Source organism: Sphaeramia orbicularis, chromosome 21 (assembly GCF_902148855.1).
Source record: "Sphaeramia orbicularis chromosome 21, fSphaOr1.1, whole genome shotgun sequence".
NCBI lineage: Eukaryota > Metazoa > Chordata > Actinopteri > Kurtiformes > Apogonidae > Sphaeramia > Sphaeramia orbicularis.
Genome location: NC_043977.1, coordinates 8,878,159 through 8,897,248, shown reverse-complemented (window position 1 = coordinate 8,897,248; position 19,090 = coordinate 8,878,159). Strand labels below are relative to the sequence as shown.

General features: G+C 37.7%; 1 protein-coding gene across 1 annotated transcript in view; it reads right to left on the bottom strand.

Annotated features, from left to right (window-relative positions):
* Positions 1–16,548, bottom strand: part of fer1l6 (fer-1 like family member 6) — a 41,657-nt gene extending 25,109 nt beyond the window's left edge. The window contains exons 1-20 of the mRNA XM_030125621.1: positions 16,398–16,548; positions 15,442–15,530; positions 14,339–14,450; positions 13,346–13,400; positions 12,654–12,785; positions 12,075–12,137; positions 11,890–11,968; positions 11,653–11,809; positions 10,793–10,979; positions 10,296–10,397; positions 8,251–8,341; positions 8,037–8,154; positions 6,817–7,048; positions 5,648–5,750; positions 5,321–5,543; positions 3,315–3,435; positions 2,757–2,857; positions 1,901–2,003; positions 1,207–1,326; positions 441–593 (exon numbers count right to left, since the gene is read on the bottom strand). Coding sequence (XP_029981481.1) covers positions 441–593; positions 1,207–1,326; positions 1,901–2,003; positions 2,757–2,857; positions 3,315–3,435; positions 5,321–5,543; positions 5,648–5,750; positions 6,817–7,048; positions 8,037–8,154; positions 8,251–8,341; positions 10,296–10,397; positions 10,793–10,979; positions 11,653–11,809; positions 11,890–11,968; positions 12,075–12,137; positions 12,654–12,785; positions 13,346–13,400; positions 14,339–14,450; positions 15,442–15,530; positions 16,398–16,432 — 2,376 coding nt within the window. The 5' untranslated portion in view covers positions 16,433–16,548. The remainder of the gene's footprint in view (positions 1–440; positions 594–1,206; positions 1,327–1,900; positions 2,004–2,756; positions 2,858–3,314; positions 3,436–5,320; positions 5,544–5,647; positions 5,751–6,816; positions 7,049–8,036; positions 8,155–8,250; positions 8,342–10,295; positions 10,398–10,792; positions 10,980–11,652; positions 11,810–11,889; positions 11,969–12,074; positions 12,138–12,653; positions 12,786–13,345; positions 13,401–14,338; positions 14,451–15,441; positions 15,531–16,397) is intronic.
* Between the last annotated feature and the right edge of the window lie 2,542 nt (positions 16,549–19,090).

Here is a 19,090-nt window from a genome sequence, read left to right as displayed (position 1 = left end):
AAGATGAACTAAGCTAAATTAAGATAATCCCTTATTAGTCCAACAACAAAGGAAATTTTAGTGTTACAGCAGCATAAAGGATATTAATATAAAAAGTAAAGATTCACATAAGAAATATAAAAACTTTTTTAAATAATGCAAAAATATAAAAAAATATATATAATTTAGCACTTAATAGTAACAGTAACAATAAAAGACCAAAGCATGAGGTATTATGAGTCTTGCACCTTACTGAGGGTCATTAACTTATATGATAATTGCACATTTCACTAGCTGATTTAGTACGTTTTCTGTGAATTAAAACGGTCTTTGCAAAAATGGGGCCAATTTTGTGCTGAATGTATGAATATTTCCTTCTTTATGTGCATCTACTTCAGTTGGAGTTGAGTGGTGAAGGTGTTTTGTGGATGACACTTATAGATCCACCTGCAAATGTTCACCTTCAGGAACAGCGTTATGATCTTTCCACAGTTGACTCCTCGAGCCTCCTGATTGGTGGAGAACAGCAGGTCTCGGGCCCGGACTCGGGCGTAGGCGACTCGTTTGTTGTTGCTCAACAACCAAACGAACACATCTGGTACCGTGTGCTGAGGCTATGGAGACGAGAAGGTGGAAACCAAGAGTTAACCAATGAGGTGTCAGGATTAGGTCTGACCACGCCCCCACTGTATGTTAGGATTAGGTCTGACCACGCCCCCACTGTATGTAAGGATTAGGTCTGACCACGCCCCCCACTGTATGTAAGGATTAGGTCTGACCACGCCCCCCACTGTATGTAAGGATTAGGTCTGACCACGCCCCCCACTGTATGTAAGGATTAGGTCTGACCACGCCCCCCACTGTATGTAAGGATTAGGTCTGACCACGCCCCCCACTGTATGTAAGGATGAGGTCTGACCACGCCCCTACTGTATGTCAGGATGAGGTCTGACCACACCCCCACTGTATGTCAGGATGAGGTCTGACCACGCCCCCACTGTATGTAAGGATGAGGTCTGACCACGCCCCCACTGTATGTAAGGATGAGGTCTGACCACGCCCCCATCGTATGTCAGGATGACGTCTGACCACGCCCCCAACTGAATGTAAGGATCAGGTCTGACCACGCTCCCACTGTATGTCAGGATGACATCTGACCACGCCCCCAACTGAATGTCAGGATAATGTCTGACCACGCTCCCACTGTATGTCAGGATGAGGTCATACCTCCACCACCAGAAAACGCAGTTTGTGGATGAGTTTCGTTGCATCCTGTAACATTTCCTTCACGCCGCTGCTTTTTCTCCTCCTCTCAGCCACATGCCTGGCCTCTCCAATCATACTCTCCTGAAACAGGAGAACATGGATGTAAAAGTTAATAAAAACAGACGTATGTTCTAGTACGTACTACTACTAATAATGATAGTAATCTTAAACCTAATAATAATAATAACATTTTGATTATTTTTTGATGAACTTTCTTCTAAAAATGACACAACATTAGCCATTCATTAGTGTAATGTTATTAGGAAAATAAGTATTTATTATTGGTTTGAAAAATAACAAAACAGTATATATATCTTAATCTTGAAAATGTGATTCAGCTGCTGAATGAATAAATTCATGCACAGATGCTGAATTAGATCATTTATAAAGTCAACATACATGACTAAACTGTAAATGAACCCACTGTGTATATATGCAGTGGCATTTCTGTAGTATTTCTGTTGTATTTGTAGTATTTCTGTTGTATTTGTAGTATTTCTGTTGTATTTGTAGTATTTCTACTGTGAGTCTTATTCATAATAACTGTGTTCATCTGCCCTCTAGTGATGAACACACATCCTGCAGTTTAACCCACAGATCCTCTCATGGTTCTTTCAGTTCATGTTTTTTTTCAGTGTGTTGGTGTTTTTCTGACCAGTTCCTGTTTGCACATGGTCAGTCGTTTCTTGTCCAGTGGCGTCAGGTTGGTGGATTTATGCTCCGCCTTCAGTTTGGCCTCAGCTGTGGTGATGAATCCTCTACAACCACAGAAAATACACAAAAAAAATACACAGAAAACACAGAAACTGAAACACTGCAGAAGCATGAAGGGAGAGATCCACTCATCTGTTCACAGCAGGAGGTCAGGAATATTCAGACACATTTTAGACATTAATTTTTCATTATTATAATTAGGAATAATTAAAACACAACTATGTGATGATGATATAACTGTAATATTATGTAGGGGTGTCAAACATGTGGTCTGTGGGCCAAAACTGGCCCCTAAAAGGGTCCAGTCCAGCCCATGGGATGAATGTGGAAAGGGCAAAAATTACACTGATGTTATAAACAGTCAAGGATGTGGAATTAAACTGGTTTTAGTTCAGGTTTCACAGTAAAATAAATACATAATGACCTATAAATAATGATTCCAAATTTTCCTCTTGGGTTAATGTGAAAAATATTATATGATGTCTATAAATAAGGACTCCTATTTTTTTCTCTTTGTTTTAGTACAAAAAAAATAAAATGATGAAAATATTTACATATATGTATTATATATTTATTCATCAGAAATAACACTGAGGTTAAAGACAAAATATAAAACCCTGTATATTCCTGTCAGCTAATAAAGTTAGTGTGTGTTGGTTGTAGTCGTTTGTACAGTGGGTCTGAACATCTAATGTCATCTCATCTAATGTACTGTAATCCAATTCAATCTAATCTAATCTTATTTTATCTAATCTAATCTAATCTAATCTACTCTAATCATTAGACCATGTGACTACCTGGCGTCCATACAGAACTCTCGGAGGACAGTTTTCAGCAGAAGCTCCGCCCCCGGGTCTGACTTCTTATGGAGCTCAGCGACGCTGGACAAACCCTCCTCCTGGAAAAACACCAACACATCATCATCAGGACGACGGCGGAGGCATGAAGAGTTGGTTTGGTTCATCATGAACTCTGTTGAATTATCTTGTGTTTTTTGTTTGTTTTTTTTTCTGACCAAACCTCCTCCAGAACGTCTGTGAGGTTTTCCTCAGATACATGTCAAACAGATTCTATAGTGTTTATCTTATTTCTGTATATTTTGTATCTTACACTTGTATGTGTCTGGGTACACAGACAGAAGTGCACAAATATAGTCATTGTAATTTCACTAAAACAACAAACCAAGATGTTTTCCAGCCGTAGTTGGAATCAGCTGAGATAGGATACCCATAATGCAACAGTCTCATCCACTCTGACAGTTGATTGAAACTGTGTGTGTGTGTGTGTGTGTGTGTGTGTGTGTGTGTGTGTGTGTGTGTGCGCGTGCGCATGTGCGTGTGCGTGTTTTTACGTACGAACAGGTTGACTATGTTCTCCAGGATGTTGGAGTTGTAGAGTCTGTAGGTTCTGTTCTCCCACTGACTCTGGACAGTAACACAGGGTTTATATCTGTCCAAGGGCAGGTACATGTAGAACCTACACACACACACACACACACACACACACACACACACACACACACACAGTTACACAACAGTCTAAGACTTCGCAAAATCACTAAAAGGAGGAGGATACAGAGTTTACTTTATGTTCACATCGGTACGACTTGGTTTAACATCCATTCCACCGTTAATACAGTCACCATTTTGTATTAACCTATTATCCTACTATCCAGGTGAGCATATTGTGCACACTTTGAAATTCATGTTATTAACGGTTACATTATTTTTCACAATTTGTTTTCAGTCAGAATTCTAAAGTTGCTCATTGTTACATTATTTTTTAAAATTCTGATCCATTCACTAAAATCAGCACATTATAAACATGTTAAATTTCTACACTAACACCCTTCTACTAAGTGAGTACAAAATACACACTGACACATTTTAGCATTTAACATTTGACCTAGAACAAAAAATAATAATGTATATGAACCAATGTTGGTGTTAATCATTGACATATGACAGGATGAAAAAAATAAAAATAAAAAAAAACAACTAATCCAATTTTTATGTAGAATATTAAGGGAAAAAAAAGTTTTGCACCAAAAAAAAAAAAAAAAAAAGGTTTGTTTACATTAGAAATGTGGCATTTAAAGGGTTAAAAATGACAGTTATTGAGTATTTGGTATTTTTGTTTATGGCTCGATGAAATACAAAAAAAATGTCAAAAAGTTAAAAAAAAAAAAAAAAAATTGTATGAAAAACATGTTGACATTATTGCAGACCTCTTTGGGTGAGATAACAGAGGGTTGATGACATTAGTTTGTCAAACTACATGGGTTTAACTGGTAAATCTGTTCTAATATTATCCTCTGTATTTTACATTTTTCAGTGTAAATCATGTATGCTCTATATTTAATTCACTGATCATGTAGATGTTCATTAAAACTCAGCGTACATTCAAAGGTGATTATGTCAAAACAGAGAAAACTGAAGAAAAAGTGACTTTTCATCAAAATATATCATTAATTGAACATAAAAACAAATGTCTACAACCTTATTTTGTTCAGGGTGCTCATTTTGTTAGTTTTTTTTTGTATTAATTTTGTACATTTGTATTCATTTTACTTGTTATTTATTTTATTGTTTTTTGTTCATTTTATTTATTTTGCTTCATTTTCTACATTTTGTTGCCTGTTTATTTTTTTTTCCCTTCAGTTTTGTCCATGTAACTTATTATTTTGTTGATTAATTAATAATTTTTGTTCTTTTTTATCGATCACTTTGGCTGTTTTTGTTCATCTTGTTGCTTATTATATTCTTTTTAAAAATTCTTCTTAGTTTATTCTTTTGTTTTTGTGTGTCCATCCACTGTCATTAATTAAAATCCATGAGTTTATTACTTTTTCTGCATTTTAGTTCAGTTCGGATCGTGGCTTATTTTGTCCATGTTACTTATTATTTAGCTGATTTGTTATTCATTTTTGTTCATTTTATTGTTTGCTTTGGTGTTTTTTTTTCTCATTGTGTTGCTCATGGTTTCTTTTTTTTTTTTTTTTTAATTAATTTTGGTAAATTTTTGTCTTATTTTTTCATGTTATTTAGGATTTTGACAATATTTTATTCATTTTTGTTCATTTTTTAAATTTCATATATATAGTCCATCCACTGTCATTGATCCAGGTCCACGGGTTTTACTGGTGAATCAACGTTGTAGAAGACGACGGTGTTTCCATGGTAACTACGGAGCCTCTGAACGTCCAAATGGGTCATATCTGATGACCATGAAAATATGACACACTCTATTTTACAACAATTATTTCCATGTATTGATAGTTTTAGTGGATCAGCAGGTATTAAAGTGTTTAGATCAGTAGATGGTTTTGGTCTTTTGGTCTTTTTGTGAATACTTAAGTCACCTGTTTCCTTCTACGATGACCGGTTTCTCTGGAGGCGTGGTGGACTTGGAGTTGAGCGTCACGTCCTCTCTGGACAGGAGGGGCGACGACGGGCTCGGGGGGGTGGAGCCTGACCAGTCGCTGCTGTCGGGGAAGTTGAGTCCGATGATCCGGCGGCTGATACTGGGACTGGGGATGGGTTGGGTCGGCGCCACGGACGGCTCAAAGATGTTACCATAGTTACCTGGAGATGAAGACGGAGGAAGACCAGCTCTGTATGAGACACCGGGAGGCATCAGGGCTCCAGACCGGGTCCTCGCAAGATCCAGAGGTGGAGCTTATACTCACCCATGGAGAACTCGAAGCTGATTGGCTTGTCTCCGATCTTCCTGTCGATCATGGTGGCCTCAAATAACGATCCAAACAACATGAAGTTCTCATTGTTTTTTATCTGGAAACAGGAGAAACGGCATTTATGAAGTCTGTTTATTCCACAGATTCACAAAGATATGGAAAGGTGTCGATATAACTGCATAATTAAACCATTAGCAATTATATAATCATAGAACATCCAGTGATATTTATTTATTATGCTTTATGTATTTTTATACAACTTGTTTTTGTTTCATATTTAAAATAATCAGAAATCTATGCATTTTGCTCCATAAATGTCCTGAGTGTGTTCAGGACGTGTGTCCTACAGAACGTCCACAGATCCGTAAAAACTATTACATTTGGATTTGGGTGTATTTGTTTTGTATAGTTCAGTTCATTTTAGCGTATTTTTAATGCATTTTAGTGTATTTTTAATGCATTTTAGTGTATTTTTTTAATGCATTTTTGTGTATTTCAGTATATTTTAGTGTATTTATAATGCACTTTAGTATATTTTACTGTATTTTTTGTGTATTTCAGTGTAGTTTAGTGTATTTATAATGCATTTTAGTGTATTTTTAAACCATTTTAGTGTACTAGTGGCATTGTACCCGTGGTGCCATTGAACGATAGCGTGAGAGGCTAAAACGCCCTCCTGTGGTGCTACAGCGGCATTGTACCCAAATGCCCTCCCGTGCTGCAACATTGATCGGACAATGTGCATTATATAGTAGGATTTTAGTGTATTTTTTGTGGATTTTAGTGGATTTTTAATGCATTTTAGTGTATTCTTTAATGCATTTCAACATATTTTAGTATATTTTTGGTGTATTTTTAATGATTTTTAGTGTATTTTTAATCCATTTTAGTGTATTTTTTGTGTATTTCAGTGGATTTTTAGGGCATTTTAGTGTATTGTAGTGTATGCTTTGTATATTTCAGTGCATTTTAGTGCATTTTTTAAAGCACTAAAATGCATTAAAATTGCAAAAAACACAATATACACAAAAATAGACTAAAATGGATATTGGGTTGCTAGACATTGGATCTCATGAGTGGTCACTGACCATCTACCAGCTGATCAGTAAATGTTTGAGGACACATCTGTGTTTCTGTGATAGTGAAGCTCCAGATGTTCTCACCTCAGGGGGCGGGTCTACAGGCTGGACCTCCGCCGCCCCCTTCCCTTTGTCGTCATCAGCTGTTCCTCCTGCGGCTGCTCCAGATCCTCCTCCTCCTGCCGGAGCTTTACCGTCCTTCCCTCCTCCTGCTTTGGCTTTGGCATCCTTGTTCGGTTTGATCAGTCGGAGTTTGGACTCTGTACCCATCCCCCCTGACAGGATCTCCACCGTCAGCTCCATGTAGACCCGCCCCCTGGCATAAAAAATAGTTCCAATGTCCCTGTATGTCAGCGTCATGTTCTATCTGAATCAATACCAGTTGAGTTTGTGAGGTTGTCAGGTTCTGTCTCTGTGTTCCAGTCCTGTGGTCTGAATGAAGCAGATCTGCCAGTAGAAGTGGGCGGTACTTTCACTGGAGGAGAACTCAACTAATTCAACCAAAGTCCATATATGACTTCTATCAGTGATCACTGGGAACTATATTGTTATCTCTAACCATTTACATGTTATAAACCATCAAAATGTGGACCATTAGAAGGAAAGGCACATTTATATATTTCAAAAATTCATCAAAAACGAAAAAAATCTAAATTTCTCAAAACTCTGAAAAAACTTTTTAGATATTGTCCCAAGGAAGATACATATAAAATTAGAAATAGATCTGAGCAGTAGTTTTGTTAGAGAAGAATATTGTTGAAATCTAGAAATTAGTGACCTTGAGTTTGACCCTTCAAGGTCACTCAAGGTCAAAGGTCATGGACCCAAATCAAAGTCCATATATGACTTCTATCAGTGCTCAATAGTACCTATATTGATGTCTGTAACCATTTACATGTTATAACCATCAAAATATGGACCATTAGAAGTAAAGGCACATTTCTAATATTTAAAACAAATTGTAAAAAAAATATATATATATATATAAAAATCTAAATTTCTAAAACTGAGTACAAACTTTGTCAACATTGTCCCAAGGAAGATACATAAAGAATTTGAAATGAATCAGACCAGTAGTTTCATTGCAGATGTTTGAATAAATTGCTAATGAAGATGAACATGACGGACACCCCACTGTCACCACAGCTCATTGGTCGGTGAAACCACCAACCAGGTGACTGGATCCAGAGTATATACCAGATTGAACCAGGCTGTGATCAGACGACAGTAGCTTTTCAGTGTGCATTCTCAGCCCTTTTCCTCTTCACCTCAGTGACAGTGTTAGTAAAGCTGATGTGTTCTACCTGTAGGACACGCCCTCTCCGATGCCCTCATTCAGCTCCACTGAGTCGTCTCCTAGAGAATAGTTTCTGGCAGATCCATACAGGTTAATCCAAGCCGGACCGAAGGTTGGCAGAAACCCTGCACATACAGACGGACGGAAGTCAAAGACAAAACCGATAAATCAGACTGTCCTCGACCGCTTCAATAACCTCCGAACATCTCATTCCTCGTTACCTCTGTCGCCGTCCTGTTCGTTGGAGATGCGTCTGAGGTCAAAGTAATGGGTTCCTATGGCAACGTCACTCATGCTTCCTTCATCCCAGATCTGCATGGAAAGAAAAACAAAATCCAAGAATATATGCTGCTGTCGTATATAAGGTTACATCAAATTTACACATGTAGACGGTACATAAACTGTATATAATACTGTACATAAACTGAAAATAAACTAAATAAATTCTATATAAACTCTATACAAACCATATATAATACTGTACATAAATTGTATATAAACTGTAAACAACACTGTATATAATACCGTATATAAACTGCATATAACACTGTATATAAACCAGAGGCGATTTCTCACAGACTGCAAGGGAAGCTCAGCTTCCCCTAAAATTATGAAAATTAAATGGTTAAATATGTTCGGTTGTGTTGACATTTCATTGACTACAAATGTGTTAGAAACGTTCATCTCACAGACGAGTTTGTTCAGAATCAGTTTTATCACAAATCAACAGACTCGATGTTGTTCACTTCTCCTCCATTCCCGTGTCACTGTTTTCTCATTCGATCTCTGCTCAGTGCATTTGTCCGTAGACGCTCAGCGTCCATGCACTTCTATGGGACTGAGTGGAACTGTTTTTTTCATTGCCTCAGAACTGGACGGTAATTGGATAAATGCCACGATGTTGTCCCGCCCCCGGACGCTCAGCGTCTCTGGGGGTGAATGGAGCTGTGGGCGGAGTTCGGCCAGGCTGGAGGCTGAGCTTCCACCTGCCGATTGGAGGATCAGTCAAAGGCTGAATCCCGTTTGATTGACAGCTGTTTTCAGATCTCCTCCTTCACTGACACAGTTCAGTTTAATACCGTTGCACATTCTGCTGGGAAATCCAGAGAGAAACCACTACGAAATTACTTGTTCATTTGTTGCACTGTAAATAAAACACACTCATTGTACTTCCTTGTTTCAATTTAACATAATTTTAACGTTTTCTTGTTCAGCTAGTACGATAAGGTCATTGACCATTTTCTTAAAAAGGAACGGAGGGACGAATTTATGTTTAAATAACTTGACTTTTTTTTATGTAAGCCGACAATGAGCTTCCCCTGTCTGAAAGACAAGCAGCCACCACTGATATAAACCATATATAATACTGTATATCAGCTGTACATAATACTGTAGATAAACCATATATAAACTGTATATTATACTGCTTTTATGTGTAATATCAATATATTTCCACACTTTGGTGACTGATTCTGTCTGTCATGCTTCTGTGTCTTTTATAAGTGTTGACCTCGGTACCATGTGATATGTAGTGGAGAGGTAAGAGACGTACCACGACAAAAACAATATGAAATACTGAAGAAGACAACAATGTAAAAAATGTAACATGGACTGAACTTATATAGCGCATTTTCTACACCTTCATGGTGCCCAAAGCGCTTTACAGTTCCTCACATTCACCCATTCACACACACACTCATACACCAGCAGGCGACCGCTGCCATTTAGGGTTCAGTGTCTTGCCCAAGGACACTTCGACATGTGGACAGTTGGAGCCAGAATTCAAACCGCCGACCCTTCGGTCATTGGACAATCCGCTCTACCAACTGAGCCACAGTCGCCCGTGGCTGTGGCTCAGTTGATGAGGAAAGGATGTAAAAGAATGTGACAAGAACGATGACATAAAGGCAATTTCTGATGTACTTTAATAAATGTGGGTCCTGAGGAAACAGGAAATAGATTTTTTTTTAGAATGTGACCTATCTGTGATGGATCATTTAGTTACTATAATGTCATTAAATTATAATAAAAAAAAACCTTTACAAGTTCTCAGACGTCCTCGTATTAAAATCTACAAATAGGTTCCATCATTGTGACACAAACATTAATATAAAAGTATAAATGAATGGAGTGACTAAATGCGTTTGTGTTTTTATGTCTGAGCTCCATCCACAGGTCACTTCTACTGACGTAGGAGTAGATGTTTAATGGAAGGATTTAAGGACGGTTCAGTCATGGTGGAATAGATCTGTTCATCCGTTCTGACCTGGATCTTCATTCTCTGACACAGAGGAGGAAACATCTCAGTGAAGATGATCTGTTCGTTCCATACGGGGTCTGCTGTGGACTTCTGTGTGGACGTACGACCCTGAAAGTCAAAGATGAAGGAAAGAGAAAAAAATAATAGGACCGGTGTCCCAGTGTAAAAGGCATCAAATTATTAAAAATTGCACTTATTTTTCTTAAGACATTTCAGGTTTTGTGGGTAACTCACATTTTTCTGTAAAAGGATAATTTGTAAATATAAACATTTCCATATTTTTATTAATTTTTAACATTTAAACAAAGACAAAAGTTTGGAGTCATCATTACTTATAGGTTCTTATGATAGTATGTCACTAGTTCGATCCACTTTAGATCATATTGGGCTGAATGAACTAAAATGACAATATTATAATATATTATTGTAATGGTTCTGATAAGTCCAGGTCATAGTCTGGGTCCGGTACTACAGACCCAGCTGATGGTCTGTGTTCTACTGACCACTTGTTTGAAGAAGCTGACCACTACGTATGGGTCGATGAGCGCCGTGTTGTCTCCGATGAAGGCCTTGGTGACGTTGGCCATGATGCTGGAGTTGTTCCGAGGAAGGCCTTCAGCTCGGTACACCTTCACACAGAACCGAGCCCAGGGTCGTTCTGAGGGGAAACCTTCTGGTATCAGCAGGTTCCTGTGGAGAAAGAAGGGCTTAGTAGAACGTCCTGCTAATGGGGTGTCACCAGGAGAACCACAGATCTGCTAAAACCCAGACTGGTTCCATATTACATACATCTACTATAATATAAATTTCAGTGCACTGGTTAGTTTGGTTTCAACTGTTATCTTTGCTTCCAAAATGTTTCAGAGATGGTTTTGACTTAATTTCTCACAACATTGGTTTAGTTTAGTTTTTTTTATCCATGACTATAATTGTTCTTTCTGCAAATTTCTAAAATAATTTTCCTGCTCTGACTGTAAATAATTTTCTACCACATCTAACATCTACTTTCTTCACATCTCACTGAGGAAGAAAAATCTAACATTAAACTTTAAAGAAATATTGATGTTTCTAAACTATATGGACATAAATACTGGGACACATCATATCTACAGCTGTAAGATGTCCTGTTCATGATGATTTGGCATAGAAACATCAATATTAATAATCAATATGATATTTATCCCAATATAAAACTATATTCTGACATTTGTCATTATTGTTTTGTATCCCAGACCCCTGTTAGAAACGAAACACCTGAATTCAACATGTCCAAATACTTTTGTCCATATAGTTTATGACAATAAACATTTTGTGTAAGTATTGTGAATGCTGAACATTTGAAATAGAAAATATCTGTCCATACTTATCGATCTGCTCGTCGGCGTCGCTGGCTTTCGCTCCTGGTTGGACGGCGTCGCCTTTTGCTGAGATGCTGATGTCGCACTTGACGAACCCTTTGACCCCGGTGCCGATGTCGCTGGGATTGGTCAGCGTTGCCCATTTATTGATGAACTGGTGACCTAAGGAAGATAAAACCAGGAGGGTGATGGACAGAACGGATGTGTTGTTGTCATGGAGACGGTGTGGTTGCTACGGTTACCTGGTTGTTTGTAGACGGTCCACGCATCGAGCTTAAACGAGCCGATATTGAAACTCTTCAGTAGCTTCGAGTGGATCACCTGGACCGAAAAAGGATGGATAACAAAGATAAACCATAAACAAAGACATAAAAACGCTACATGTTTAGTAGAAAATATAAACACTTCATCTGCAGGTTTTACTCACCGTCAGTTTGATGACTTTGTCGAAGAAGATTTCTTTGTGGGCGAAAAAATCAAACACGAAATACTGAAGAAAAAGACAACGAAAACCATAGAATAGAATATTTATTTACATTATAATGATTATTATTATTACTTAAGTAACTTCTTTCTCCTCTGAGGACAGAAAAGAATCAACAAAACAAAGAAAATAATGAATAAATTGAACATAATAATCAACAAAACGAAGAAGATAATCAACAAAATGAACACATATGGAAAAAAAATCAACAAAAACAAACAAAAATGAAGAAAAAAATCAATAAAACAAAAATATTCAGTAAAATTCAAAATATCAACAAAATGAACAAAAATGAAATGAATTCATTCATTCATTTCATCACCGATGAGTCTATCTGTCTCTAATTCAACACGTGGAAAAATGTGGTTTTAAATGAACAGGAAATAAATAAAAATAGGGATTTAAAGAATAAACTTCAGCAAATAGAAGCTGTGTTTAAAGTGACTGAATAAAACAGGATTTATTACGACATTAAAATTACTCTTATTTATTTATTTATTTATTTATCTTTTTATTTATTACCTCGTTGTAAAAGGGAGCGTTGGTCGCCTCTTTCACTGATGTCTGTTTCTTCTCATCTCCGATCTCGATGACAACACTGGGGTCGATGTTTTCTCCGACCAACTGACGCGCCTCAGTGATGTTAATGGCAATCTGGAACAAAAAGGGTTAATATGACCCTGGTTCTGAACCGTAAAAGGGTTAATATGACCCTGGTTCTGGACCGTAAAGGGTTAATATGACCCTGGTTCTGGACCGTAAAGGGTTAATATGACCCTGGTTCTGGACCGTAAAGGGTTAATATGACCCTGGTTCTGGACCGTAAAGGGTTAATATGACCCTGGTTCTGGACCGTAAAAGGGTTAATATGACCCTGGTTCTGGACCGTAAAAGGGTTAATATGACCCTGGTTCTGGACCGTAAAGGGTTAATATGACCCTGGTTCTGAACCGTAAAAGGGTTCATATGACCCTGGTTCTGGACCGTAAAAGGGTTCATATGACCCTGGTTCTGGACCGTAAAGGGTTAATATGACCCTGGTTCTGGACCGTAAAAGGGTTCATATGACCCTGGTTCTGGACCGTAAAAGGGTTAATATGACCCTGGTTCTGGACCGTAAAAGGGTTAATATGACCCTGGTTCTGGACCGTAAAGGGTTAATATGACCCTGGTTCTGGACCGTAAAAGGGTTAATATGACCCTGGTTCTGTTACCTGGAAGCTCTGAGGTTTCCCTTCACTGTCCTGGATCCTGGTTTTCAGTCTGGATCTGGATCAAACAAAACATAAAAACCACATGTTCTTAAATGCAACTTTTTAAGGAACTTCAAACAAAACACAGACTGATTAAGTCCACTTCTGGTCTAGGATGTCCTCTGGAACCTGTGGAGGAGGAGTGGGACAGCCCAGCGGTCCTCCATGATGGACAAAGACTCCACCCCCTCACACACACACACACACACACATTAAGGAGCTCCATCAGTGACAGGATGACCCCCCCCCCCCCCCCCCCCCCTCAGAGTGTGAAGGGGGGGTACCACAGGTGTGTCCTTCTGTAGCTGTGAGGCTCCAAAACACAAACTGAGCCAAATAATTCTGTGCAATAAACCGTGTCTCTGTCCAACCTGTGGCAGGATCAGCGTGTGCACATCTGGAAGTTATACAGAGATTTTCAGATTTTTGATTTGACTTCATTTTAGATTTTGCTGTTCTTTTGCTCTTCTGTGCTTTTGTACTTTTGCTGCTGTAAACCTGGAATGTCCGCTTGTGGGACGAATAAAGGCATATCTTATCTTATCTTATCTTATCTTATCTTATTTTTATCTTATCTTATGTGAAAATGTTCAGTTCCGGCCTGTTTTTGTCCTCGTTCACTGTTGAAGCAGATCACTCAACCCAAATACTGAAAGTCTGATCAGTGAAAGGGTTCAAAACACACTTTCACTCATGTGGATGAAGTGTTTTGGTGTTGAAACAGTCTGAGCTTCACAAAAGTACGAGAATTTATGAATAAAATAATAGGCAAGAAGCGAAAACACGCCTAATCTTCTTTATTTTTGTTCATTTTCAGAATATTTTTGTTCATTTTTGAAGATTAAATTTGTTAGATTTCTGAGCATATAGTTTCTCATTCTATTTTCACTAAATGTGAATAAATGCGGTGGTTCTGGTCTGTTCTGGACAGTACTGGTATCATTGGTCTGGTACCTGTTGGTGTTGTCTTTGGTTCTGATTCTTGCTGGTGTCGTTTCCAGTTGTTCTTCTGCGTTTTCTTCATCCATTAGGGCAGATTCTTCAGTCGGACCTTCCATCTCACTGCCTACATCCACCAAAAACACCATTTACACAAACATTATCAAAGATTAACTTAGCTAATGTTGCTAAGTATGTTGCTAACTATTAACTGTATAATTATAATAATAGGTCGAGGTCAGATGGCAAAATACAGAAATACAACAGTTAGTATTTACATCGTTCATTAGCGACAGCAGTCATTTCAAACTTATGAACAATGATTTCCACTCAGTCCACTTCTGTCACCACCTGTTTCTGCTGTGGGATAAGTGTGTTACAGCTTAGTGTGTTGTGTTGCAGCTTTTGTATTACTGTGACACTTCTGGGCCACCAAACACTTCTTTCTCCGTTTCCTTGACAACTACTCTGTTCCGTGCTCAAAGCCGTAGGTGCTGTGTATCTGCGCTCCATTGCTCGTCCTTTATGTCTGTCATAGTAAATGGAAACTGAACTGTGAGAACTGACTGTGAAAATATATAGAGTTGAATTTTCAGTGAGGATAAAGTATAGTTTCAGAGAAACTGAATTCAGTTTCATAATCTTACATTCAGTTTCACGTTTATTGGACTTAAGTTCAAAACTAATAAATGGAATTTCATATTATACAATTCAGATTTCGTTTCCATTATTCAGATTCAGTTTCTGGTGGCACATATTTAAGCCCATACATGGGACCCATAAAACACACCTAGCATTAGCATTAGCACACATTAGTAGCAGTGACCTGCTGGAGAATAAACCTACATGTAATCTGCTTTTTGTTTTGAGCATGAAGTGACCATATTCGGATATAAGGGGCAGTGCTATGGGACCATGAGGGGTCACAGGTCAGATAATGCTAAGTGCTAGTTTTATGACTTGGTAAAACTCTGAACTTCTTGGACAATCAGGTAAAACAGACCTTTTTCTGTTCTGTATCTCTGTTCCTTGGTCTCGTCAGTCTGTTTGTTTCATGGTTGTGTTTGTGGTGTCGTATCATACATGTGGTTTTGTCGGAGTTTGTTTTCCAGACTCACCCTGAGCTCCTGGGTTTTCCAGGACCAGGTCTGTGTTCACCTTTTTCTTCTTCTTCTTCACCTTCAAACCAAACATCCTCTTTCCTTTTCTGTTCAGAGGAGAAGTTCTTTAACCAGTCAGTTTAATTCATCTCCTACAGATGAACGTCTCCACAAACACTCACTAAGGTTATTAAGTTAAAGAAGGCAAAGATGAAAAAAGGAACTTTTTCAGTAAAATATATCATTAACTGAACATAAAACCCCAGCCACCCAACATTTATTAAATGGAAAATAACTCATTCTTTGTGTGTGTTTTTGTTTTTTCATAACAAATGTTGTCAGATTAGATTACAATAGAATTTATTGATCCTTTGGGCAGAGCCCTCAGGAAACTGAGGTTCCAATAGCAGCACAACAACAAATATAGACACAAGACACAAGAATAACAAAATATAATAAAACAAAAAATAATAACAATAATAATTATGTTGTATGTATGTATGTATATTATATATGTTTGTATGTATAGTTTAATAATCACAGGATAATATAATCAAACTGGCATTTAAAGGGTTAAAATCTTTAAAATTATTGAATATTTGTTGATTTTACGCAGAGCTGAAGTTTAAGAAATTTATGCTGAAAAAATATGAATCTGTAAAGTTTTGATAGCAGTTTTATGGAAATGAACATTTTCATCGCCTGAGGATTAAAGGGTTAACGTCTGCATTTTCTTTTTACATTTGAATATTTTCTGCCATCTTTAACAATCGTCCAAGTAAAGGATGAGCTGCTAAATGTTTCTTCATCATTTCGACATTTTTATGAACTCAATAACTGATGGTTTCTTTGTTGAGTTGTGGCTCTAATGGTTTCCACAGTTTCAGTTTCTTCTTGAACATTATTGACTCTCCTGGTGAATAAATATTTGTCAGCTGTTGTTGCGTAAAGTGTTTTAGTGAAGGTTCTCTCACCGCTGCTTGGTTGCAGGACTGTCTGTCCCGTCCATTCTGTCCTGCTGGTTTGTTCTTCCTTCAGTTCCACCTTAATGACTCACATCTAAGTGTTGAAGAAACGTTTCCATCGGACGTCCTGGTTCTGTTCAAACAGCTGTAGTGAATCTAAACTCTAATCTTTCAGCCGACGACACAATAAACACTGACTTCACATCCTTTAGTTCATCCTGAAGTTCAAGGCGTGTCCTCAGTGTCCACACCTGTCGACTCACGCCCATATAAGGAACCAACCCTCAGATACCTGGATGAAACCAGACAGACTGTAACCTTCCGTTAACCCTCCGGTACCCGCCCATACAGGTCCAACTAAACGCCGCAACACAGTAATGTCAACATTTTTTTTTTCATACAACTTATTTTTAAATTTTTTTCAAAGACAGACGAGTATCAGCTCTGCCTGTCGTCAGTGAACAAGGTATTGATTAGTATTGATTCCATTAGACGGTGGGACAGACAGTTCATTTCATTGATCCAGGTATTAGTCGGTGACTTGTTACTGTGTTTTTAATGGATCTTAACTGTGTTTAGGTGTAATTTGGAGTATTTTATGTCTTTCCTGGCAAAGTGGTGGCGCTTTACTCCAGATTTGACGTCATTGTAAGTGAATTTTACACATATTTTACGGCTGCAGCTGAAAATAAATTACAGTGAATGAGTTTATGTCCTTCTATGTAGATGAGAATCTGGAGCAAATGTTCTATTAAGTAGTTTTATGTTCAATAATAATTAGTGAAGATGAAGACATATCAGAAAAACTAAACTAATCAATACTATTACGACTAATGTCACTCATTTACTGAACATGACTACTTCAAAGTGATCACACACAAAGAAAAAAAAAAACAAATAACAGATGCCATCATTATTAACCCTCTGGTATCCCCACCCCCAAAAGCACAGAATCTGCAGTGTCGCAGTAATGTCAAAAATGTTTTTCATACAGTTTGTTTTTAACTTTTTTACACTTATTTGTATTTCATTAACTTGAGCCATAAACAAAAATCCCAAATACTCCATGATTGCCATATTTTAAACCCTTTAAATGCCATGTTTTTAATGTGAATAAAAAAATTGTATGATGCAAAAAACACACAATTTTTTTTTCAATATACTGCATAAAAATTGGATTAGTTATTTTTTTATTTTTTCATATATGAAAAATAAACAAATAACAGATACCATCATTATTAACCCTCTGGTATCCCCCTACCACCAAAAACACATAATCTGCACAGTGTTTTAGTAATGTCAAAAGAGTTTTCATACAGTTTTTAGCTTTAAAATTTTTTATTTTTTTTACATTTAATCAACTTGAGCCATAAACAAAAATACCAAATACTCAATAACCGTCTTATTTTTTACCCTTGAAATGCCATGTTTGTAATATAAACAACTAAATATATTTTTGATATTCTACATAAAAATTGGATTATTTTTTTTTGTTTGTTTTCATCCTGGCATATGTCCGTTATTAACACTAACACTGGTTAATATACATTATTATTTTTTGTTCTAGTGTTATGTAGTGTAATGTTAAAATGTGTCAGTGTGCATTTTGTCCTTACTTGGTAGAAGGTTGCTAGTGTAGGAATTTAATAATAATAATGGATTAGATTTCTATAGCGCTTTTCTAGACACCCAGAGCACTTTACATTATCGACCCATTATTCATTCTCTCTCACATTCTCCCTCTGGTGGTGTTAAACTACATATGTGTCCACAGCTGCCCTGGGGAGAAGAAGCAGACAGAAGCAGAAACTGAAGCATGGCTGCCAATTCACCCCTACAGCCCCTTCGACCACCACCAAACATTCATACACCAGTGTGAGTGGCACTGGAGGGGGAAGTGTCTTGCCCAAGGACACAACAGACTGACTAGGACAGAGCGGGATTCGACCCTCCAACCCTTCAGTTATTGGACAACCCTCTTTACCACCTGAGCCCTGACCACCCCTAACACTGTTTACAATGTGATGATTTTAGTGGACGGGTCAGAATTTAACCACCCCCCCCCCCCTTCACTGACCTACACCTGGTCCAGCACTGACTTGACTAGGAATGTATTGTTGTTCCATTGTGTGCCAGTTTTAAATCATTATACATGCTTCATGCTTCAGTTAATTTGTACTGATGTCCTGAAAAATATGTTTTCCATCACAGAGGTTCTGTCCTTTACTTAAACCAGTCTAATGATACTGAGATCAAGTCAAAACTGTTATTCAGGTGGAAAGGCCTTATTTTACTTCACTTCTACTATCATACAATGTTCAGCCAAACCCAGGTCCCCCACTTAATAATACTGATACCCCTGGTGGATTCAGATCCAGCTCAGGTCTTGGTATCGTTTACATTAATGTTCACAGCTTGTTTCCTAAAACAGACCTATTTAAAATCTGGATTCAAACTACTGACACAGATATTTTGGTTTAGTCAGAAACCTGGATGAATAAATCAGTCCCTGATAATCCAGGTCTGTGTTTGTTCTGGATCAGCAAAACACAATAAAATTAAACATTTATTTACATGTAAACACAGACTGCAGTCACTAAAACTGTGAAAAAACATCCACAAACAGCAGAAGTGGATATAAAAGCTCATAGACGTGTCTTACTGTAGTTTTGGACGGTTTCCTCCAGTGGACATTCAGCGCT